General features: G+C 41.1%; 1 protein-coding gene across 1 annotated transcript in view; it reads left to right on the top strand.

Moving 5' to 3' along the window:
* The window catches only part of FBXW11 (F-box and WD repeat domain containing 11), a 35,684-nt gene that overhangs the window by 5,691 nt on the left and 7,781 nt on the right, over nt 1-22,212 (top strand). The window contains exons 3-9 of the mRNA XM_010077093.1: nt 3,924-4,110; nt 4,983-5,073; nt 17,079-17,216; nt 17,821-17,939; nt 18,965-19,214; nt 20,425-20,543; nt 21,174-21,284. Of these exons, the coding sequence (XP_010075395.1) occupies nt 3,924-4,110; nt 4,983-5,073; nt 17,079-17,216; nt 17,821-17,939; nt 18,965-19,214; nt 20,425-20,543; nt 21,174-21,284 (1,015 nt within the window). The remainder of the gene's footprint in view (nt 1-3,923; nt 4,111-4,982; nt 5,074-17,078; nt 17,217-17,820; nt 17,940-18,964; nt 19,215-20,424; nt 20,544-21,173; nt 21,285-22,212) is intronic.

Genomic DNA, 22,212 nt, shown 5'->3' with positions numbered 1-22,212 from the left:
GGCAACCCTGATGTCTCCCAGGAAGGCTTGGCTTCTGGATGAACTGGTGGTGGTGCCCTGGTCGTTCAGGTCGCGTTTCCAGACTTGAAGTGTGAGAGGTGGCTTTGGATCCAGATGTTCACAGGGTTGTTATTACTTTTTCAGATGCAGTTGTGTGAAAGACTGAACAACTGCAAAATGTTCCTGCTTTATAATTTTTCTTAGGTCTGTGCAACTGCATTTTATCTGGAGAACTATTTTTGCAAAACAGTGTTTCACAGGGAAAAGAAAATGAAAAGCAACTGAACATGATAAGTCGATGCAGTAGGCATTTCAAATTCCGCTGTCAAGCTGACTTGTTCAGTATCTTCTGAAAGATGATACAGGTGTGTTAGAATAGGGAGAAAAACCAAAACCCCCACCAAGAAAAAACCCCAGAACCATGCGCTTGTTGAGTTCAAAGGATGCTTTGCAGTGGAGCCTTTTTATTTAGTTGGTTACTGGTAACTAGAGCTCCTCGGAGCTCTCATCTCTCTTTTGGGGGAGGCTAATCATTTAGTTTGTTGCCAGGAGATGGCAGTGACAGATAAACTTCTAAAATGTTACTTTGTGCTTGAAAATCATTTGAGCATCTTCTATTTGTCCATCAGTTTCTCCCTTGGGACTTGTTCATTTTGCATCTGATGTGTTCATGATCTTGCCATTTCAAAAGTTGTTCGAAACTGTAAGCAAGGTGTTGGCGTTATATTCAAGTGCCAGTGTGGCTACTTTGTCCCATAACCTTTTTCAAGAACGTGGTTGAAATGAGTGCAGGGTTATGGTTTCCTTAGTGCTGTTTGACTAAAAGTGTTTCAGTTTCCCCCATCTAAGAACTTTATTGTACGTGTGTGGTGATTGTTTTACTCAATTATACCAATTAGGCACTTAAAAGTGCCCTGTTCACACCTGTAACCTCCAAAATCAGAGAAGTGCTTACTCAACAGACCTCTTCGTTTTCTTTGTTTTATCTAGCTGCGTCCTCCACTTTGTGTATTGAGTGAGTTTGTCTCCTTGATACCCAAGGATTCATGATTTTAAACTGACTCTTGAAAATGGCCTTGCAATGATTATATTTTCTGGAAAAACCTTGAGAACTGTTTCAAATCATATAACATCAAGATAAATATATCCTAAATAAACAGTCTTTAGAATCTCTAAGTTGTTGTTTACTAGAAAGGCTGGGATGTGGCAGACTGGAAGAGAGCTTTTCCGGTGCCCTGGTATTTTCTTCAAGCTGCTGATGTAGGAGGTGCTGCAGCTTAAAGCTGCTCCGAGACATGGAGTTGACAGGAGAGGATTTGCTGGTTTGGAAGTGGTTAGATTTGAGCCCCACTGGTTATTTGGACCTTGTTGTGTTTCAGTTATTTGAATCTGTTATTATGACTGGTATTAAAAAATTTCTATAAACCCAATTTACATTGTAGGACCTTTCACCATTCTTCAAAGCCTTTTTATAGCTTGAGAAATGATGTAGAAGAAATGAACAAATGCTTTTCAGCTACATGTATTGGTTTCTCCTTTCTGTCACTGCTTGTTTTTGTGAAGGCCATGCCGAATGTAATGTGCAGTGGAGGACTAGATGAACACAATTTCTTAATTCTTTAAAAAACTGACAGTAGTTGCTTTGATTTTTCAGGACTATTTGAAGCCTAAAGTAGGCTGCCATGAGATAAAAGTGGAAAATTACGGTCATAATCTCCTAGTTTGAAAGATTTTTTTTCAAATTCTTTAAAAAACTGACAGTAGTTGCTTTGATTTTTCAGGACTATTTGAAGCCTAAAGTAGGCTGCTGTGAGATAAAGTAGAAAATTAAAAAGGTCGTAATCTCCTAGTTTGAAAGATTTTTTTCATGCTTGGCCACAGGCGTATGTTATTCACGAAAATGAAGTTATTCTAGATCTCTGATTTAGTGGAGCTTTTGGGAAAGCAAAACTGCAGGTCCTTTGAAATAAGTAACGGACTTACCAGTGATTTTTTTGTGGGACCAATGACATTGTAGTTGGAATATGAACAAGAAAAGTTTGCTATTTTTAAATTTAGTGCAAGTATATTATCTAAGTGGTTTCTATATATGTACTTTTACTCAACTACCGTCACGTTTTATATCTGACACCCTCAGCAGGAGAGAAGATCTGGGCAAAGACCATAAGCAAATGCCTGCAGAGTTCTACCTGCTGTATGTCTTGATAGATCTGTGGTAGCAATTTATTGCATCTGTCATCTTTGTTGATGTGCTTATTCTTTCTACCAGCTTCAGCTTAAGTACCTAGTGCTTTTGGATAAATATTAACTGGTATCTACGAAATAATACAATGCAGCACATTGCCTTACGCAGACCTGCATCAATGGGCTGGACTCCAGTTCTGGTGTATTTGAGCTTCTGCTGGTGAATTGAGCACATTGAATGTGTAAATCTAACCCTAAGATGACGTAAAGGACCACAGGGGTCATTAAGCTGCTGCTTATAGGTGGGATCTTCATGGTGAAAGTCATTAGTAGGCAGGGGAACACTAAGTATTGCTTGTTGACCAATGCTGTAGGTGCAATTAGAGCATGAGAGTGACCCACCAGGTAGATGTTGTTTCTGGGATGTCTAAGTGCTGCCAAAGGGCTTTCATTTGGAGTAATGTTGTTTTAATTGGGAGTTTGCTGGTGGTTCATTGCTGTACTCGCTCATGGACCCAGTAAAGCCAGCATTGTCAAACCAGCAGTGCGCACTCGTGCATCATTCTGTTACCTTTGTAGGTAGTGTGTCCCGAGGCTGGGAGAGCAGCAGATGCAGGAAAGATGCTAAGATAATATCTGTTCGTATGGCTGTTGTAAATACATTGGGAAATCTTTGTGAAGGTAAACTAAATCTACTTTGCACTGGAATTTATGGTGCAGAAGCTGAGCTGCCACCTCTCCATTATTTGAGAGTTGCATGACTCCTGCTGATCCCGAGGTTTCTTAGTGAATTCTCATACTAGAAACAATTGCATTCATTGGCCCCAAAATAAGTCCTGTGTTGAATGTTACGGTGTGATTTACTCAAAATTGTTTCAGAAAACTTGTCCCTCATGAATTTTTCCCTAGCTGAAGAGAAGCTTCAAAACACCCAGGTTCTAGTAGAAGTCACCCAGTAGTACTTTCTCTAAGTATGGAGTCTAGTGATGGTAAACCGTGAATGGGGATAACTGCCTTGGATGTTAAAGCACCATTTGCAATTCATGAATTACTGTCCAACTCGTTCTCATTGATTTCCCCTTCCTACACCAGGCTGTAGAGCATGGTGTCTGTGGTGACAGAACATAGGCCAGGAGTGAGCTTGGCATCTGCAGGTTGCAGAAAGAGCTTAAGTAGAAAAGATATCCTTGCATTGGATGCAAGAAAGTTTTTTCAAATCTTTACTCATGCTCCTACTGGGTATGTCTGTTATTTGTTCCTGTGGAGTCCTGTCTTCTGCTGAGTTGAATTATCTATTGTTGTATGTAAGGGAATAGTAAAAGAATCAATATTTTAATTTTTTTATGATTGCTGCTTAGTAAAGCATCTGCTTGAAGATGATACTCTTTTTGGATCATGTAGCCACGTGCCTTATGAACTCAAAGTCCCAGATTCTGTGCCCAGAAGCAGCACCGTGCTTTCTGCTGCCTGCATGCTATGTTGAATTTTGGTTCCTGCTCCCTCTGTGCAACTGGGACAGTCCAGTAGGCAGACTGTGCTAGAAACACAGTAGAGTGTTAGAGATGTTTCGGTGTACCTATTGAATTAATTTGTAAGTGGTACTTCTACGTATGTAATTGAATTATCACATTGCTCCAGTGCCTTAAAGCTGTGTTGGCTTTCTCTGAATGTATTGCAAAACTTGTTTAGTAGTTTACTGTGAAGTGATTGACATTTTGATTGCCTTTATTTCTTTGTAGAGCAAGGCTTAGATCACATAGCAGAAAACATCCTTTCCTATCTTGATGCCAGATCACTCTGTGCAGCAGAGCTGGTATGTAAGGAATGGCAGAGAGTCATCTCTGAGGGAATGCTATGGAAAAAATTGATTGAAAGAATGGTACGCACAGACCCGCTGTGGAAGGGACTGTCAGAAAGAAGGGGTTGGTAAGTACCGTGATGATCACTGAATTCCCCTTTTACAGTGTTCTCCTTTGCAAATTTCCCTAATCATGAGCTCTGACAAAAAGTAAGTTGATACTGAATTGGTGTCACCGAGATCCTTACCTCTGCCACGGACCAGTGGGGGTAGCTACAGCAAAAGCTGTCACCTCCCCTTTCTGCTTTGGCTTTGTCCCTGTCCTTTTGTGCACTGGTGTCTTTCAGCACTTGCTTTCTTCTGGTAAGTCTGTCTTTATAATTTCTGTTTTGCAGGGAGAACTAACAATTAGAATCAGCTCACAAAAACTAACAAGAATGTGTTTGGCAGGGCTTTTTCTCAAGTGAAGCATTTCCAATTAAACGTGGTTTGGTTTTGGTGGTGGGGTGGTTCTTTTTGTTGTTGTTTTTTTTTTCCTTAAAATATAAAATAGCTGATGGGGCTGCAGAAGCCTCTCTCAAAGAGAAACCATTTATGTTTGTGGCAAGGGAGTTTTTCTATCCTTTACAAGTATCTGAAGAGATGAGGTGTTCTGCTTTAGAAACCTGTTTTTCTGTGCTCTCTAGTGGTGTGCATAAGAAAATGCAAGGCATGTTGTAAAGAGCAAGAGGAGGACACCCTGCTGGCTAAAAGCCTTATGAAGCAGTGAACCTGAGTTTGGAAAACCATAAGGAAAACACCTGTTATCTTTTTAATCTTGGGCATTTTAAATACAGCTATCAAATTCTAAAGTCACAAGGGTCGTAATGGCAATACTAAAAATTCTTACAAGTATTTTGTGAGAAGGTATCATAAGGTTTTGTTCTGTGCAGATTTTGAATTCCTTTAAAGTTTGGATTCTTTGTGGTAAATTGAAAAATATGTTTCTGGTTCTTTCTAGGGATCAGTACCTGTTTAAAAACAGACCAACAGATGGCCCCCCAAATTCATTTTACAGGTCCTTATACCCAAAGATAATACAGGATATAGAGGTACGTTTTCTGATCTATAATATCCGCAGGAGGAATAACGTTGCATGTTGTCAGTGTTTCAGAGATGGTGCATGTTGAACAGTGAAGTGCTTTATGTATGTGTTATCACTGGTACTCTGAGCTCTGGCTCTTCAGACAATGTGAAAAATGTCCTCAGCAACTTACTGCCGCAGTACGTGCGGGAACGTGTTACTTTCAGTGTTAACACAGTCTCTCTTGCATGTAAAGGTTTTTAGGAACTCTTCTGGGACTATGGATTTTAATAAAATCGCTGTTTTAGGAAACTTACTGCCCCAAGACAATTCCACATGTGGCTGCATGCTCTAATATATTGGTTATGCTCACTTAGAAAGTGATCTGAGGGTCAACGCCTTAAACACGAGTCATTTAAATGTTGCTCATTTAGTAACTTCAAAAGCAGTCACTGTTGCAAAGACAGCTTTCTTCAGAGTGTGGGATTCTTTTTCCTCCTGGAGTGGTTTGAGACCAATCAGACCTACCATGGTAAAAATAGTAGGGGCACTGGTGGTAAAATACTATAGAAATGACTGTTCTTTTCTTTCAGATAAAATTTTGCTTATCTTGTTTAAGAGTTACAAAGTTGGGCTTGCTTATTTTAGAATGTTTCTAATAAATCAGGATCATCTTGGTATTCTGCCTACCAGGAGAATACTGCTACTATCTGTCTTGCTTGGTTTGATGTGTACCCGCAACAAAACTCTTCAGTTATACCACAGACTGTAATGGATTTATTTCACCCACGTGATGGATGTGGAATTATTGGTCTGAAATTCATTAGTGGGGAAACACGTGTTTTGATGTTGAAGACAGATGTGAACTCATGGAATCATTCTGTGATGGCAGATGCGAGTTTGTGCTTGGCACTCGGTAAACAAAACTGTTTAGAACCCTTAACCTATCTGTAAAATGTATTGCTGGAAAACATAATCCAATCTTCAAAGATTTTTTTATAACCCTTGCCGCACAATTTATAAACATCTAAAGATAGAGAACTAAGCATGAAATGCAGCCTAAGCAAAATAAGATCAAACTTGATATTTACTTGTGAGCTGAATGATACGTATTTTATTACTTAAAGGGAGATGTCTTCTCCCTGTAAGGAATGACAGAATGATGTTGCGATGATAAGAAGCCCATGGGATTAAGGATAACTCTGTGTGATATTTTCTTGCTTTCTGTAAAATTCTGGCATTCTTCAATAAAGAAAATGAACAAAAAGCAGTGTGAAAACCTTTCCGTAGAACTCTGAAGGAATTCAGCGTTATTATAACTCTCATTTTTAAAGATATTCTTCTGAAATTCATTTTGTTAGGTGTAAGTGGAACATTTTTTAGAGGTATTATTATTATTAGAGATGGGAGTATCTTAGAGCTGTTCTGAGGACTGAGGCCTTTTGAATTGTCGCAATCTGCAATTTAATACTTTGATTCTTTGGTGGCTGTAGATTTGCTAGTACAATGCACAGAAATTAAGCTTCTGAGCTGGGCAGTTCTTGCTAGTATAAAAAGTCGGAAAAAACCAAAACCCTCATGCTTCTCATTGCCGCTATCAATATTAAATGTAAAAAAAGTTCAGTCTCTAAATATCTGGGAGTGGGGAAAGGGCATGCCACTAAAAATATATTGTAGGAATTAACACGTTTCCTAAAAAACTAAATTTCATTGAATTAACAAATATATTAAACCCTCAAATTAGGAGAAAAATATTGTGCTCCACAGCCTGAAAAGTAAGGGCTCATGTTTTCAAAATGGATCGAAAAGCATTGGTGTTTGGAAGTCAGGAAACACAGGTTTATAATGCTCTTTTGAAGCCTAACTTTCTTTCAGAGTTTCAACTCATAAATTTTTATTTTTCATTGTATAATGCTCAGGTGGGTGATGTGGTAAATGTAGAATATGCAGAGTAAGGGGTGATCTCATGTCGAGCTTGGAGATGGAGTTGGAACGGTAGAGCATGCTGTGTGTAAAACATGCTGTGCAACTAGTACTTAAAAATAGTAACGTGAGTAAGGAGCGTGGGAAAAGAGTTGTTGTTTCGGCGGGGTACAGAGAGTAAACTCTAAGCTGTTGCCATAGTTTCTGCCTGTTCCAAACTGCCTGGCAATCCAGCTGCTTTTACATAGGATTTCTGTAGTTTCTATGTAATGCTTATATCCTTAACTACATTAAATATTGCTGGAGCACACAGGAAACTCTGCTGTGTCTCGGGCGGAGGGAGGCAAGAATAGGGAAAGCAGAATTAGGGCTGCTCAGGGAAAACATTTTCTAGTTCTTTACCTGCCATTCTGTGCTTGTGTCTGTAACCCTATGGAAAACCTTTGGTCTTTGCTGGTTGTCAGTCACTTGGGGTAGAATTTAAGGTATCGGCAACTAACCTCAGGCTGGTCTGTGTCCCGCGGATAGAGCAGTAAAGCTGAAAGGAGCCAGGTCTGGTCAGCTGTGGGCTCTTGTCTCTGAACCTCACTTTAGCAAAAGTAAGTGTATGCCTCTGCCTAAATTCAGGAAACAAATGTGTCTTTGTCCCATCTTCTAGATGGTGCAGTCTCTCTTTGAAAACTAATGGCTGCTTCCCGAATCATCACTGCTCAGTTTATACAGGCAGCGCATTTCCCAGTCCTGGTTCTTCAAAATTGCTGAACTGGAGGAGGAAGGCGGAAGGACGGGGGTATTGTGCCACATCAAATTTTTCCCTGTTTAAATATTTCCTTCAAGCTTTCTGAAATATTACTGTGTTCCGGGTTTCCAACCTGCAGTGGGGTTAGTGTTTCTGCTAATAGTCAAGGGTCCAATAATTCTTCCACAAGTCTATAATAATTTTTCTAATAAATCACCCTTTAAAGCACTTTTCACAAATTGCTTCCCTAAAGAACTGTCAAAAGAAGTTTTTAACACTGTTTAAAAATGTAGATGGTGAGTAACAATAACAACAAAACTTAGCTATAAGATTTGGGGCACTTAACTTTTTATCCTCTTATTCTGTTTTTAGGAGTAAAGTCACGCTCTCCCTCGGTTTCCTACTTTTCCTGTTCCTTCATTTTTCAGAGCAATGTGCAGAAGCTCTTAAATAAGACTTTCATCTCAGCTGTGATGAAGAATTTTTCTATCTCTGAATACCAAAATGTTTTTTCTTCAAATATTTGTTTGGACCTTTAACAAGATCTTCCTGTTTCTGTCTGAGGGTCAGAGTTTAGGGAGCTAGTGATGAGCCAAAGGCTACCGTATTAGCATTTATAGAATTATATAAATATTTTTATAAGACATTTATCTTGTATCCAAAGGACTTGATTTTTTTTTTAATACAGTAAAATATATTTGATGTACCACATAAATGTTGTCATTCAATATTTTACCTGTGGAGCACAAAGATGACCCAAATTTTGCTGGACTGTTTCTAATGATGAGACTGACTTACTGCGGCTGGTATTAAATTGGGTTGTGGGTAGAGATAAGCTCAAAGGAGAATGTGCTCTTTCCTTTGCGTTAACTAACAGAATTTGAAAAGTAATCCAAAGCCTGAATTAACAATTGGAAGGAAAAATGAGGAATGGTAAACAGCAAATTTGAATTCTTTCCCTTGGGCTCTATTTGCATTTTGGGTCAAAAGTCCACGCAACCACAAAGTGGTGTTAGCTGCAAGGTGGTGATACAGGCAATGATTTGGCCAAGTGAGGTTCCCTTGCCTCTCTGAAAATTTATTAGTGCCCATATCTGTTTATTTCATGCCAAACATATTTTAGGAACATAGTGTCACTTGTGAAATCATTGGATTTGAAAACAAGAGGACATTTAGAGATCCGAAACCAAATTCTTGGAAAGAGGTGGTTACTCTCCACCTCCACTGTGAAGCCAAATATTTAATTAGGTTTCATTTCACGAGAGGTGGTCCAGTGATTTTAAATGTCTCCAAGTCAGATGTTGGATTGCCAAGCTTTTTTAAAGGGAAAACCTGATTTGGGGCTTATCCTGGAAAACTGAATCTCGCTTTGCAAGACCTTGTTTCTGGAGATGATCTGGTCGGTACTGGTGGGGTATCCTGTGCCTGGGTGCAGTCCCAGGCGTCGTGGGGAAGGTCAGCTGTCTTACTGGGACTGCTAATCGGCATGGTGCCAGGATGGGGAGTTTACTACTGCTGATTCCAGAACCCCGAGTCCCTGGATTTTTTCCATATTATTTGTGAAGCTTGGCCAACTGTTCTGTTTTCCCCTCAGGATTAGCACAAGTATCTATTTCTTGTGATGAGTTGAGAAGACTTGTTTCATAAACGTTCCCCTTATCTTTAGGCACATGGCAAGTGCCCTCATCCTGTTTCCATGGAGACTTAGGTCCACCTAATTAAGATGAGAACTGAAATGCGATTTTGCTGAAGACTGTGGCGCCAGGCCGTCAGATAAACACCATGTGTCTTTTGAATTTTGAAAAAGTTCAGATTTTAGGACTAGAGCTGAAATTTTAAAGCCTTGGGAAAACTTGAAAAGGGGAAAAAGTCAACTCTCGCGCTAAGTCACCGCCAGCATTGGGAGATCTTTGTTTGTGAAAGTCGCAGTGTGTAATTTCTGAGGAAATGGGTTTGTTTAGTGCTGTTCTAATTATCATGCTGGAGAAATTTTATGTGCGTGTGTGGGGAGAATCTGGTCAGTGTTATATGCCTAGCAATTTTTTTCAGCCAGCTTTTGAAATCTCTACTCCACAGGCACTTCCAAAAATTAATTCTTAAAAATAAAACTGGCCAAGGAAAGGAGAGGCTCTTGAGCGGCAGGGACAAAGCTCTTGTGGTGCATGGCACAGGTTTTTGACTCTCATGTCTGAAGAGGGCAGAAGGTTCCTTTCAGATGCCCCTAGCATGGGACAGATCCTTGACTTGGCTTTTTTTGTTCACATTGCCCACATCACACCTACTTTTTTCTGCAGATAAGACCGCTGTTTTTCTTCTGCAGATGTGAAAGAGGGATTTATTTTTCCTCTTTGCTTACTTTGCATGCCCATATGCTCTGATAGGGACTGATAAGTACCTCTTTAAATAGAACTTTGTATTTTTATGGTGTTGTGCATAAACTTAGTTATTGTCTCCAATGGAAACGGAAAGGTGCAATAATTTTATTTTTCAGCAGAGTTGTTCTTTGTCAGGTGTTGTGAATAGTCCCGATGCATGTGTCATTGCAGTGCCTCGGAGGACCTCTCTCTGCTTTCACTGCTCTTGGCTTGAATTTTTAAGATTTCCTCTCCAGATCTGGAAGGTGCAGCAGTACTTCTCTTCTATCGCTTTGGTGTAAGCAGGAGTCCATTTAAAGATAGCATATTTTGATGTTGAATGTGTAGCCTGAAAGCTTGACATTTTACTGTCTCTTAAGTGTGTTAGACCTAGTTGATGGAAGTTGGTGGAAACGAGGAACCTCTAAGAGAAAACCAGTGAGACCCATCTCACTGGGATCATTGCAGCTGCAGAGATGAAAAAAGTTTCTTTTCCTCATCAGATGCTGCCCTTGAATCTCTTTTGGGATCTCATGCATTTGGAGAGGTGCTTGACAAAGAAGACAGACCTTTTGGGGAAGAGCAACTGCTGTGTTTATCTGCATCCTCCTGTTCCAGGTTCTCCTGAGCAGGAGTGGAGAGGATTCTTTGCTTGCTCCCTGGGGAAACAGAACAAATGTAGCGGTCAGATCAAAGGTCCCACGCAGCATCCTGTCTCTCGACAGCATCCAGTAGCAGATGCATGGGGCAGAGAGCAGGGACGTGATGCAGCTAGACCTCATTTATGTGGGAGTAATCGGTGGCTCTCACGTCCTGTCTCTGTGGTGTCTTCTGTCTCCCTCAAGAAGTCAGGGACTACCAATGTCCCAGGCAGTAGGATTGTCCTAATGCTGAATTACTGCTCTATAGGTCTGAGACTTCACTTTCTGTTGCCTTTTTGATCTGATTTGCCTAAGCTGGCTGGTGTGTGGCTCTCACTTCTTTATTCTTGCTGAAATGGTCAGTACTGTACTGCCAGCTTTCTCCCGGGGGGATTTCCCATGCTCCTTGTGTGTCAGTGGCCTTCAATGCAGCTTCTGCATTCGTCTGTTCCTCTGTAAGAAATGTGTGTATTCCGCTGTCCAGGTTTATCTCGCTCAGCATCATAAGGTCAATCTGTTCTTTTTAAATGTGGCTTTAAAAAGGGTTCAGCAACGCTGCAGCGAGACTCGGGAACAGTTTTACTTGGTGGACCTTTGCGCAGCTTTGTACATGCTGGATCAATTGCCTGCAGAGAGAGACAGCACTTCATCAAGTTATATTGTCCACATTTGGATCTTACCTGAGCAGCTGTAAACATTAGGAACTGAATTTTTAGATCTCACATTCTGCCAAGTAACACTTGCTAGGAAAAGCTTCCCATTCCTTTTTCCTTAGAGTTGTTTAGGTTTTTTGGACTTCACTGTTCATGGATTTTCTTCTGGGCTTGGAGTTCATACTAAAAGTGATATTTTACCCCAGCCTGATTTGAAAGCCCATGCAGTGCTCAGACGTGGAGTGGCTCTCAGTAGAACACTCCCGGCTTTTTGGCCTCACTTTAATTTCAGAGTATTCTTCAAAACATAGTATTCTGTGATTTTTATACATCAAGCCAGAAGCCCACTTTTCAGTTATTGGAAGTTTTTTCCCCCTTTTTTCGGGGGGGAGGGCGAAGGGGCCTTCCTGCTTGTATTAAACAAATGCACACCAAACTTTATATATATATAATGTGTGTGTGTAAAAATTAGCATATGTTATATGTTAGTGGAGTGTAGTGAATCCCTATTTCTCTGTTTGTTAGTCTTGCTTCAGTTATCCTTCATGAAGGTGGTTTTTATTCTTACTTGACTCTTCTGTTTGCATGAAATGAGATAAATACCAAAAATCAGTTGATCACTGTTTTGAATTATACTTTGCTTATGTTTCCTTTCTTGCCTTTTTTTTTTCTTCTATGGTATTCTTTACTACCTCTTCCCATGTAACACGGCAACAATTTCTTCTGTGTAACTTGTTTTCTTCTAGAATTTCACTTAGCTTTTGCTGTGGATAATCTAAAATATGAAGAATTCTTGGCAGTGGAAAGCACAGATTCTTTTGATGAGCAGTAGTGCTTGCATTTTCAGATCAGTAGTGCATCAATTTTAACTTAAACGCTGAACAGTTCTCATATGAGGGACACAGCATGCAGCTCCCAGTTATATAGCTGCTGCCTTCCTCATGTCAAAGCATTTTGAGATTAAAATCCAAATCTAGTCACTCTTCAGAATCCTGTAGTGTAGCATGAATCGTGTTGGTTCAACTTTCTCATGGAAGAGAGTAAGGAGAATTAATAGGGAGAGGCAATATGCTTAATGGTAAAAGTGGGATAATAAATGGCAGGATGCGGTGGCGGATGGTTTCCTGCACTTGATGTTCTCTCTTCTAACAGCAGTGCCCATTGATGTTCAGGGTGTTGGTACGGACATCTGTATACCCTGCTGCTGGCTTCCAAACACAAGTTTACTACCTCAGGTGACAATATTCTCAAGTCTCAGTGAATGTGTGATTAGGTATGCTGTGCCTGCAGCCAAAACTCTTCTACTACTCCGTCGAGATGTAATTTTCTTATTCGTCACTTCCACTGTGCAGCTGGTCTGAGGAGGAGGTGGTTCATGAAGGGGATGTTGGGTACAGTGCGAGTACCTTTCCTGCCATGCTGCTTTGGCGCAGGGATTTTATTGCTGTCCACGTGCATCACCCGCCCCAGGGCTGATCCAGTTCCCGTGGTCTGAGAGTTTTCAGTTGTCTTTGCTGCCACATGCTTGCCACCGGCACTTAGCTCCTTAGCAGTGGTTTATAGAAGTGATGATGCTCACAAGAAAGGCAGTGATGCTCTATACTTGCAGGGTTTTTATCCCTCCATGGGCTGCTTTGGAAGGAGGCTTTGCTGCTGGTGCATTTTGCCGTCTGTTGCTGTGAGGCAGTCATCCCTGCCTGGTCAGAAATCTCGTGGTCTGCGCTGTTGTGATAGTGACAGGACAGCTAGCTCTCTGCAGATTCCTTCTGAGGACCAGTTCAACCCTTCTAGGTGATAAGCATCACATAGCCGTTCCTCTTCAGTCTGATACAGAGGCTGCAGAAGCTCTTTGGCCCTCGCTGCCTAACAGCATCTTGGAGACCCAGCAGAGAATCCTTCTTCAAGAGCTTGGTGCTGTGTTTTCTCCCTAATGGTTGTAGCTTCAGAGAGTCTGAGAGAGGAAAGACCTCAAAGATGCAGGGAGCCTGGTGCCGTGGCCAAGCTGTTGTTTTGTCTTTGCTTATCAAACGCTCTTAACTTTGTAATGAATGAAATATTAACCCCTCTCTACCCTGGTGACATAAGTTCATTTGCTTTTGCCTTTCCTCTGCCACAGTCAGGAGGGATTTTCTTTTTTCTTTTTGAAGAAGGCATGCAAAGGACAAGGCTTGGGATTTTAGCTGCCCCTGGTGTGAATGCCTAATGCTTCAGGAGAGATCCCAACGTATGTAACAAATGTGTATGTTCCTCCTTCTTTTTTCTGCCCCATTTGTCCTGCAGAATTGTGTATTCAGAGGGAACAGAAACTCCTTGGTTTATGGGATTGAGCTAAACCCACTTACTCTGCAATAACACTCACAAGGATAAAAATGCAATTTTTAGCCAAGGAGCTGAACACAATGTACATTATCAACTGGGAAAAAACCCTGTTCCTAGAAGATTATCCTTAACACTTCCAATGTATGGTTAATGTTCCAGCTGTTAATCCAGATGAATTGCATCTTTTTTTACCGTGCATCTTTGTACCAGTGAACGCGCTCTGGCATGGTCAAGGCTTGGCTATGCTTCTGTGCCTTGGACCATTTTCTTTGTGTACTTTTCTCTCTAAATGCCTTTTTTATCCATTTATGCATTTCTTCAGCTGCCAAATGGCTCTCCTGCTGTGGCAGATGCTTTGGCTTCCTGCTTGGTCTTTATCCCTTCTATGTCCAGATTTTGTTGGTTATACAGCATTTGTCAGCTACTTGCTGCTATTGCTCTAGTGAGCTTTTAGGAAAGTGTGAGAAACTTCTTTTCTACGTGTGTGAGCTAAGGAGATAGTGTTCTGCGCCATCTTGCTTTTAATTGCGAAACCCAAGTTTAGAGGCAGTTACCTTGTAGACTTTGAGAGGATCTGTAGGAAATACAGTAGTGGGTGTTGGCATATGTTAGGTTTGGTACCATAAATGTGCAAATCAACTGTGTGTCTCTTCATCATCAACTCCCTGATGCTTCTAACAGTCCATAAAACACAGCGATTTCTTCCTCTCCCCTTGGACATGCGTGCCTGCCTGCTTGGCTTATCCACGGTTTATTAAGATATCTCCTGGAAGGAGGCTGCAGATGAAGACTTGGAGTAACTGCACTATTCCATAACAACCAGAAGTTTCCTATAGCAAGAAGCTTTAATGTGGTTGCCAGTATTGTATTAAACATGTTCTTTTTCAGAGGGTCCTCCAGGTTGCCCACCCACTCAGCCCTATTTAGTCATCTAAAATAATGTTATTTCTCTATACGTACACATCTGTTTTCACTCTATTGCCCATTGAAGTGCTGCTGTATATTCTCTGTGTATCGTGGCTACTTTCCCAGCGTATTGAAAATTTACGCAGTGTAAGGGGATTTTACAAGTTCTCGAAAAACATCGAGTATTTTCCCACAGTAGCCACACCGTATAACGTCCAAATGAAATGACATCTCTTCACACAATTAGAACGTGCACCTGCACATGACTTACTGCTTTATCGTGCCTTCACGTACATATAAATAATACTTTATTTTCTCTCATTTGAAGCCAACATTTTCTTATGGGGAGCTTATTAAGTAGCTTCCTCTAGTGAACGTCTAAGAATTAAGCCAGCTAGTGTCCCGGCTGCCTGGTGAGCACACTTCTCCTGGCTGCTGGTTTGGTTTAGGAAGCTGTTACAAGCAACATTTCTGACTTGTGGTGGTATTAATGTGTTCTGTAGCTATCAGTAATTGCTGTCACGGGAAGCTGAAGTGTGAAAGTGCACGCGTGGTGTTTGAGCAGTCGGCAGCTAGGGTAATCCGGGGTGTCTGCTATGCAGCTGCTTATTTCAGACCTTGGTAAGAACGTTGCTTTAGGGAAACTCTCCCTTAGATTTCTCAGAGTTTAATGTCTCAACATATATTTTTTTCTAGAACTTCTTAAATTGGGTAACTCCAATTTGTCATGTTTCTCTCCTGTGTCTTTGGTGTTAGTATTGCATTGTTAAATATCTTGCCTTCAGATGTGTAATTATATTGATTCATGCTATTAGTCATGAATTAATCATTAATATTTGACCTCTAAAATCCTCTCCTGTTACGAGCGTCACCTCTGTAACAGCAAAGGAGTTAATAAGTTGCAGCTCAGCCCCACTAGCCCAGGTGATAAATCTTTAGATAAAGCTTGAGAACTGCCTGTTCTTCGTCCACAAAACCTCCATCCCCTGCTGAGCAAGTAGCATAACGAGCAGCCTGCTACCTTCAGGGCGGGAGTCCAAGGCTGAACCAGCACAGGGTTGGATTTGAACATCTTAAGCTCAGTTCTCAGTCTGACAATCAGCGATGCGCTGGCTGCCCAGAAGAGCTTATTCCAACTGGACAGATGCCTTGCTCTCTTATTTTCATTAACTTCCCTACTCAATTGGAAGAGAATGAGAGGGGATGAGGAACTTGTCAGCTTGCTCCTCTAGAAGCATCTCTTCGTACTTATGATTTAGGCAAATTCCTATGGCACATCAGGTTTGTATTACGGCTGTGTATAATTCTCCTCAAATTGCATAATGGGAGACAATTGAAGGAGCAAGTGCGTGGAGAACAAAGGGGTTGGTTAGTTTTCCCTTGGAACAGATGTGTTTTCTAGAATGGGGATGTCATCGTGTTTGATAAGTGTTTCAGCTGTTTTCCAGCCTTGGAGAAGCTGCAGAGGTGCCTGCTATTGCTTTGGAAGCTAGGGTTTGGTTATAAATACGCTTTACCAAACAGTCGATCAGCTTCTCCCCAGGTTTCCACGCAGTATTTGGGGAGGATCCCAGGGAAACAGCTCAACAAATGGCCCGTTGTGATGCCAGTACTGGGAGACAGAAAGCATCCCAGCCTGTCTGGGTACCGCAGGTGTTGGCCTGGAGTTCTCTGCATGCATTCTCTTATGGCTGTTGTTACGAACTTCCTATCCCAAATCCCACATTGCTTTGATAACCCTGGTTATCTTACAAGTGATAAAGCTGTTTAAAACATGGAAATCATCCCGGTTCTCCTATGAAATAATTTGTGGCTTTTTCAGGTGTGTCAGGATTTTCCTTCAGAATCTCTCTCAGAATGAAAATGTTGAGAATTATGCTTACAGATTTTAAGGGGGGGGAAAGTAAGTTTGGATTATTTGAATCTTATAGTCCCTGATCAGTTTTATTTTTATCAGGCTTTAGGGTGCTTAGAGGAGGCTTTGTAAGATCTAAGATTCTTTTCCCTTTCTGAGATCTGTAACAACAGCTAACAGGTGAAATGACTGTGTAGGGGAAGGAAAAGTCCACAAACCCCCTAACCTCCCTGCTGGGCTCAGCAGTTCTGGATATTAGTTATCTGGTGAGGCTGAATGTGGCACCATATGAGCTCCTGCTTTGATCTTTGCTGCTTTTGTCAGATGGGCATATGGGGGGAACTGAATTGTGATGAAACTTATCTCTCTAACGGCTCCTCTGGATATTCTCAGTAAGGTTAGTTGACCATCATTTTCACCACTAAACACAGCTTTTGTCATGACGAATTGAAGTCTTAATTCTGACTCATTGTGTTTTGTGTATTTTTATTGGGGGAGGAGAAAAGCTACATTTAGGTTTTATATACTTCAAATTTAAGGATGATGTATGTGAAAGGGGAAAGACCGCTGTGCATGTGTTGGAGTAGTCGTGTTCAAGCAGGCAGCCTCACGCCTAACTCCTGATTGTTTCCCCTCTCGTTAGACTATAGAATCGAACTGGCGATGTGGGCGACATAATTTGCAAAGGATTCAGTGCCGCTCTGAAAACAGCAAAGGTGTCTACTGTTTACAGTATGATGATGAAAAGATTATCAGTGGCCTACGAGATAACTCCATTAAGGTAAAGGCTTTTTTTCAGTCTTTTCCCTAGAGATAATTCTGCCTTGGAAAGATAGCTGCTTGCGTTTCCTTGATTTCCTTTGCCTCTTCATGGGACAGTGTTTATCTGTGCAGGGTTTACGAGGATGGGATATCTTCTGCAGCCTGGCAGAGTTCTCATCTGTGCTTTGCTCTGGAAACTTTGGGGACTGCCAACCAGAGATTAATACTGTTGACTACAAAGAAATGCTTGTGCAACCAGAGTTCATATAATGAGAATGAAGACTCTGTGCCACTGTCCTTAGCTGAGCCTTTTGTCTTTGCTAGTAGCTTGCTTTCGTGCTATTAGGGTGCTTTCACGCTAATCATCCATGGCATGTCTTTTTGCAAAATGGGCTTTTATCTTTGTATGATCATTGGTTGTTTCACTGTTCTGTCAAAAACCTACGTGAAGACTTCCTTAAGCTAAAAAGGAGGACTGACCGGGCAGGCTGACTGCCCATGGATTCTTCCTGCTGTCTCTAGTTTTCTTCCTTCCTTTGCAGCTGTGACAATGTTCAAGTCTCTGATCCATGCTCTTGACCTTGATAAACCATTTAGACTTGTTTTTCATCTGTTTTTAACAGATTTGGGACAAAACAAGCTTGGAATGTTTGAAAGTATTAACAGGACATACTGGCTCGGTTCTTTGTCTGCAGTATGATGAAAGAGTCATTGTAACTGGATCTTCAGATTCTACAGTCAGGTGAGTGTTAAGCTTCTGCACGAAAATCATCTGAGTATCAGGGCTGGGAATATTTACAATAATCTCTAAATATCAGAAAATACCCCTAATATGAATGTGATGCTATTTTAAAAACAAGATATTCATACTGGGCAAAGCATCATGTTAATTTAATTTTTTTTTTCCAAATCTGTCTCACTTTTTTAGTGTTAGGAATTTTGAAGGAATATGACCTGAGTGGTTTGAGGCATATCCTGAAGCTGTAGAATGGCTGAAGGTCAACTCCGCAATAATTTACTAATTTAGGGTTTCTTGTACTGCTTTCTGACATCTCTTAATTATGACTATTAATTAATGCAGGGGTATTTGGTATATATGGAGCACTTGTCTGACTGCAATTTTGATGTTACTGAGTTTAAATTCTTGTATGAATTCAGTGGTCAGTAGATGTCCAATATAAAGACACTCGGGTACAGTTCAGTGGAAGGGCCCAGTCTCCTCCTCGTGTCTTGCATGGGTATACCAATGTCAATCTCTAAAACTTTTCAAAAGTTCAGAGTTGATCTTAACGCCCTTCAGGTACTATGAATTAAGCAGTGATTTTTCACTTCATGTAAGCTGGTAGGTAGCCCGGAGGGTGCTACATCCCAATTGCTACTGGCATGTGCAAAATCTGAATGAATGGTGTAAGACTGAAAGAAAAAAAAAAATTAGATGGTATTTGGTTAGGTCTTTTCTGTCAATTTATCCATCATACAAGCTTCAATCATCCTGGAAGAGTTGTAGAACTGTTAAGCAGCTCTTTCTCTTAGCAGTGATCCCAGCTTAGGCATTTCCTGGCCTTACTGTTCACTGTTGTTAATTGTAGCTTGTGAGTCTGAGACTTGCACTAGGATACTTCCCCAGCACCTCTCTTCCTGCCATCTCCAAGCCCTAAGAGATGTTAAACAACCCATTAGAGACAGCAGCAGACTTGTGCATCTTTACACTTTATACTACGTATAACCATCCTCCTTCATTTGCAATAAAATTCTTTTCTTTTGCAGAGTTTGGGATGTAAATACAGGAGAAGTTCTGAACACGTTGATCCATCACAATGAGGCGGTGCTTCATTTGAGGTTCAGTAACGGCTTAATGGTGACGTGCTCAAAGGACAGATCAATTGCTGTTTGGGATATGGCATCGCCTACTGACATCACCCTGCGCCGTGTCTTAGTTGGCCATCGTGCAGCCGTTAACGTGGTAGACTTCGATGACAAGTATATTGTGTCAGCGTCAGGTGACAGGACCATTAAAGTAAGTTAGCAGAGCTCTAATCGAGGTCTGCATGCCTACAACGCCAGAAAAGCTTCTGGATAGCTTCTGGCTGTTCAACTGTCGATAGCTGAGGTGTTCATATGCAGTTCTGTGCCTTTTTCTTTACCACTCGCGAGCTGCTTCCTCTTGCTAGCCGTTAATGTCTTTACGCGCGTAACTAGGCTCGTAACATTTTTGTGGCTTCTGTCATACAATTGCAAAAAAGTAAAGCCCATTCGCTGTTTGAACTCTAGTCTCAAGATCGGTTTGTTTGTTAAATGTGGCACATTTGTGCCTTTTTCCAAGCGGTATTTTTTATTTCAATTGGCAGTCCTGTTCCAGACGTGAAATTTATCAGCAGTTGCCTTTCCTCACCACGCCTTCCCAGCAGCTCAACCAGACTTTGCCATGTTTGAAGAATTAAGAGGCTGTGTTTGAAGACTATTACATACCAGAAGATTTGAGTTACCCAGAGTGTATTAATATAACAAAGGCGTTTCCACCCTTCCCTCTGTAGAACCAGAGCTACCTTAGACTGTGCCAAAAAGCTCTTGGCAGTTTAACGTCCAAATATCTGCCAAAGATCCTGCTGCACTCTGTGTTGGAAAATGAGCCGCTGGATACTCTACGTTACAACTTCAATTACAGTTCATTAAAAATGGGCAAAGCTGATTTGAATCATTTAATATTAAGAAAGAAGCAGCCACCAAACTTTTACAGGCCATGGTTTTGGCCATCTCTTACTAGTAGATTGCTAGCTATGTCTTTGGGAAAAAAATATGGGGGTTTTGTGTATGTGGTAACTTCCACTTTTAAAAATGCTTACTAACTTATCAAGATTCAAGTTTCATCAAGTTTTTGAAATCATTTGGGGCAGTCTCTACCACCTGGAAATATTTTACATACAAGCCCCCCATTTTTTCTCCTTGACTCGATGTGCAGTAGCAGTGCCTGTGGCTCTTGTCACCGCTGGGTGCCCATAGCGCCAGTGTTCCATTAATGCCCGCTACCTACTCATTGCCCGTAATAACTTGTGATGGGTTAACTCTTAGCTTAACCCAGGACATAACTCTATACAAGTTTTCATTCTGCTGTCTAGCCAAGGTCAGCCTCAACTCTTCTGTTTATGAATTCCTAACAGCTTCCGTTGAAATTCAAAAACCTTATCTGGGCATCATTCTCAGAGGAGCCTTTATCTTGTGTTTCCCAGGTCTGGAGTACAAGTACGTGCGAGTTTGTTCGTACTCTGAATGGGCACAAGCGTGGCATTGCATGCCTACAGTACAGGGATCGGCTAGTCGTCAGCGGATCTTCGGACAATACCATTAGGTGGGTGCCAATGGGCTGCTGTCGGTATGTAATGATGTATGTTCACATGTGTGAAAATAGGCTTTCCTCTGATTTTTGATGCTGTGCTGCACATGCAAAGCATCTTTGGTATATCTTGCTATTGGAGCAGATGATGTTGACTGAAACTTAATTCAGTGTGAGAATAAACATGTACCATCCCTGTGAAAAGGTGGGACACTGAGGTTTGTGTCAAAGCTGAACAAAACTGCTTATCTATTTCTGTCATTTATCACCTTGTCTTCTGCTTGGAGAGAAGAGTAAAACATTCGTCACCAGTTTTCTTAATTACTTATTTAACCTCTAATCACAGAATAAAAAAAATACATTAAAGTTTCCCAAGATAATTTAAGAAGTATCCAACCTTTACTTCTAATTGTACTTGTAATTTTGAGTGACTAGATTAATTTTGATACACTGCAGCTGCAACGCAAACTTATCTCTGAATTGCATGCAAGGAGCAGCATGGTTCTACCAACTGCCTTTTTTAGCAAATTCTGTGATATCTTCCACAGAAAATCATTCAGTAGCATGCTTAAATCACTGCATGTGAGGCTAAGGGATGGTGCTGAACCAGAAGTGATCAAAGACTGTCTCCTCTGTTTTCTCCAGGCTATGGGACATTGAATGCGGTGCCTGTTTAAGAGTACTAGAAGGCCATGAAGAACTGGTTCGATGCATCAGGTTCGACAATAAGAGGATTGTTAGTGGAGCCTACGATGGGTATGTTTTTGAAAACAATTTCAAAAAATTTTGCTTTCCTTAGCAAAGCATCTTCTGAAAGCCATCGAGCCTTGTGTTCCCTAGTGTAAGGGTTCTCTTCTGATCTGACTAATGGATCGATATTCAAGCAAGTGGCTGCTGCTTGGGCATTTCAACATAGCAGGCTGCAGGTTTAAGTAGCCAAGAAACTGCTTTTCTGCTCCTCTTTAGCACACTCCTATCACTCAAGTTTGACTGTCCGTAGAAAGTAAACTTTTGTTTGGCTGAAGTGACAGCTACTCTAAGTGCCTTCTTTTGTTTCTTCCCTCAGGAATTGTTCCTTACCAGATCCTGTGTGCTTAGAGTAGTTTAGACTTTCTATTTTTATAACACAGCAGCACTGAAAATGTTTATTGCAAGTATAAATATATCTTGTTGGGCTCTTGGAACTCGTCAGTGGCCATCTCTGGTAGGCTGAAGGCAGGAGCCCCACTGTTGGCACTTCTGACTTGCTCAGTATTTTCAGTGTGTAGTGGATTTGGGACAGTTTCCATCCACGTCCCAATTCTCCATTTCTTTCTTTGCCTGATTTATACTTCAAGTGAACAATAGAGCTATTGAAAACGATTCTTGAACTGTGTTTGTCTCTAGCCTTTTATTTGGGTTTAGTGTCTCACTGGCGTTGGCAGGCCCAGCTTAATTCCTCCTGGAACTTTGCACCTCATCAGTAGTGCTGTGAGCTTTCGAGATCTTCTGCAGTTCCAGAATGGCTTGTGCATACATGATCCATTTGTCTTTCGTATAACCTGCTTGGTCCATCACAAAGACATTGCTGTATTTGCTGCTAAAAAAGAAATACAAAACTGGCTCTGTTGTATGAGATTCAGCATTCGTATTTTAGTGAAGATAGATTCTAACATTTTGCTTGATTCTGATAAACTAGCTGTAG

The sequence above is a fragment of the Pterocles gutturalis genome, unplaced genomic scaffold (genome assembly GCF_000699245.1).
Source record: "Pterocles gutturalis isolate BGI_N339 unplaced genomic scaffold, ASM69924v1 scaffold19133, whole genome shotgun sequence".
NCBI classification, from domain to species: domain Eukaryota; kingdom Metazoa; phylum Chordata; class Aves; order Pterocliformes; family Pteroclidae; genus Pterocles; species Pterocles gutturalis.
This window is presented reverse-complemented; position numbering and strand designations above follow the sequence as displayed.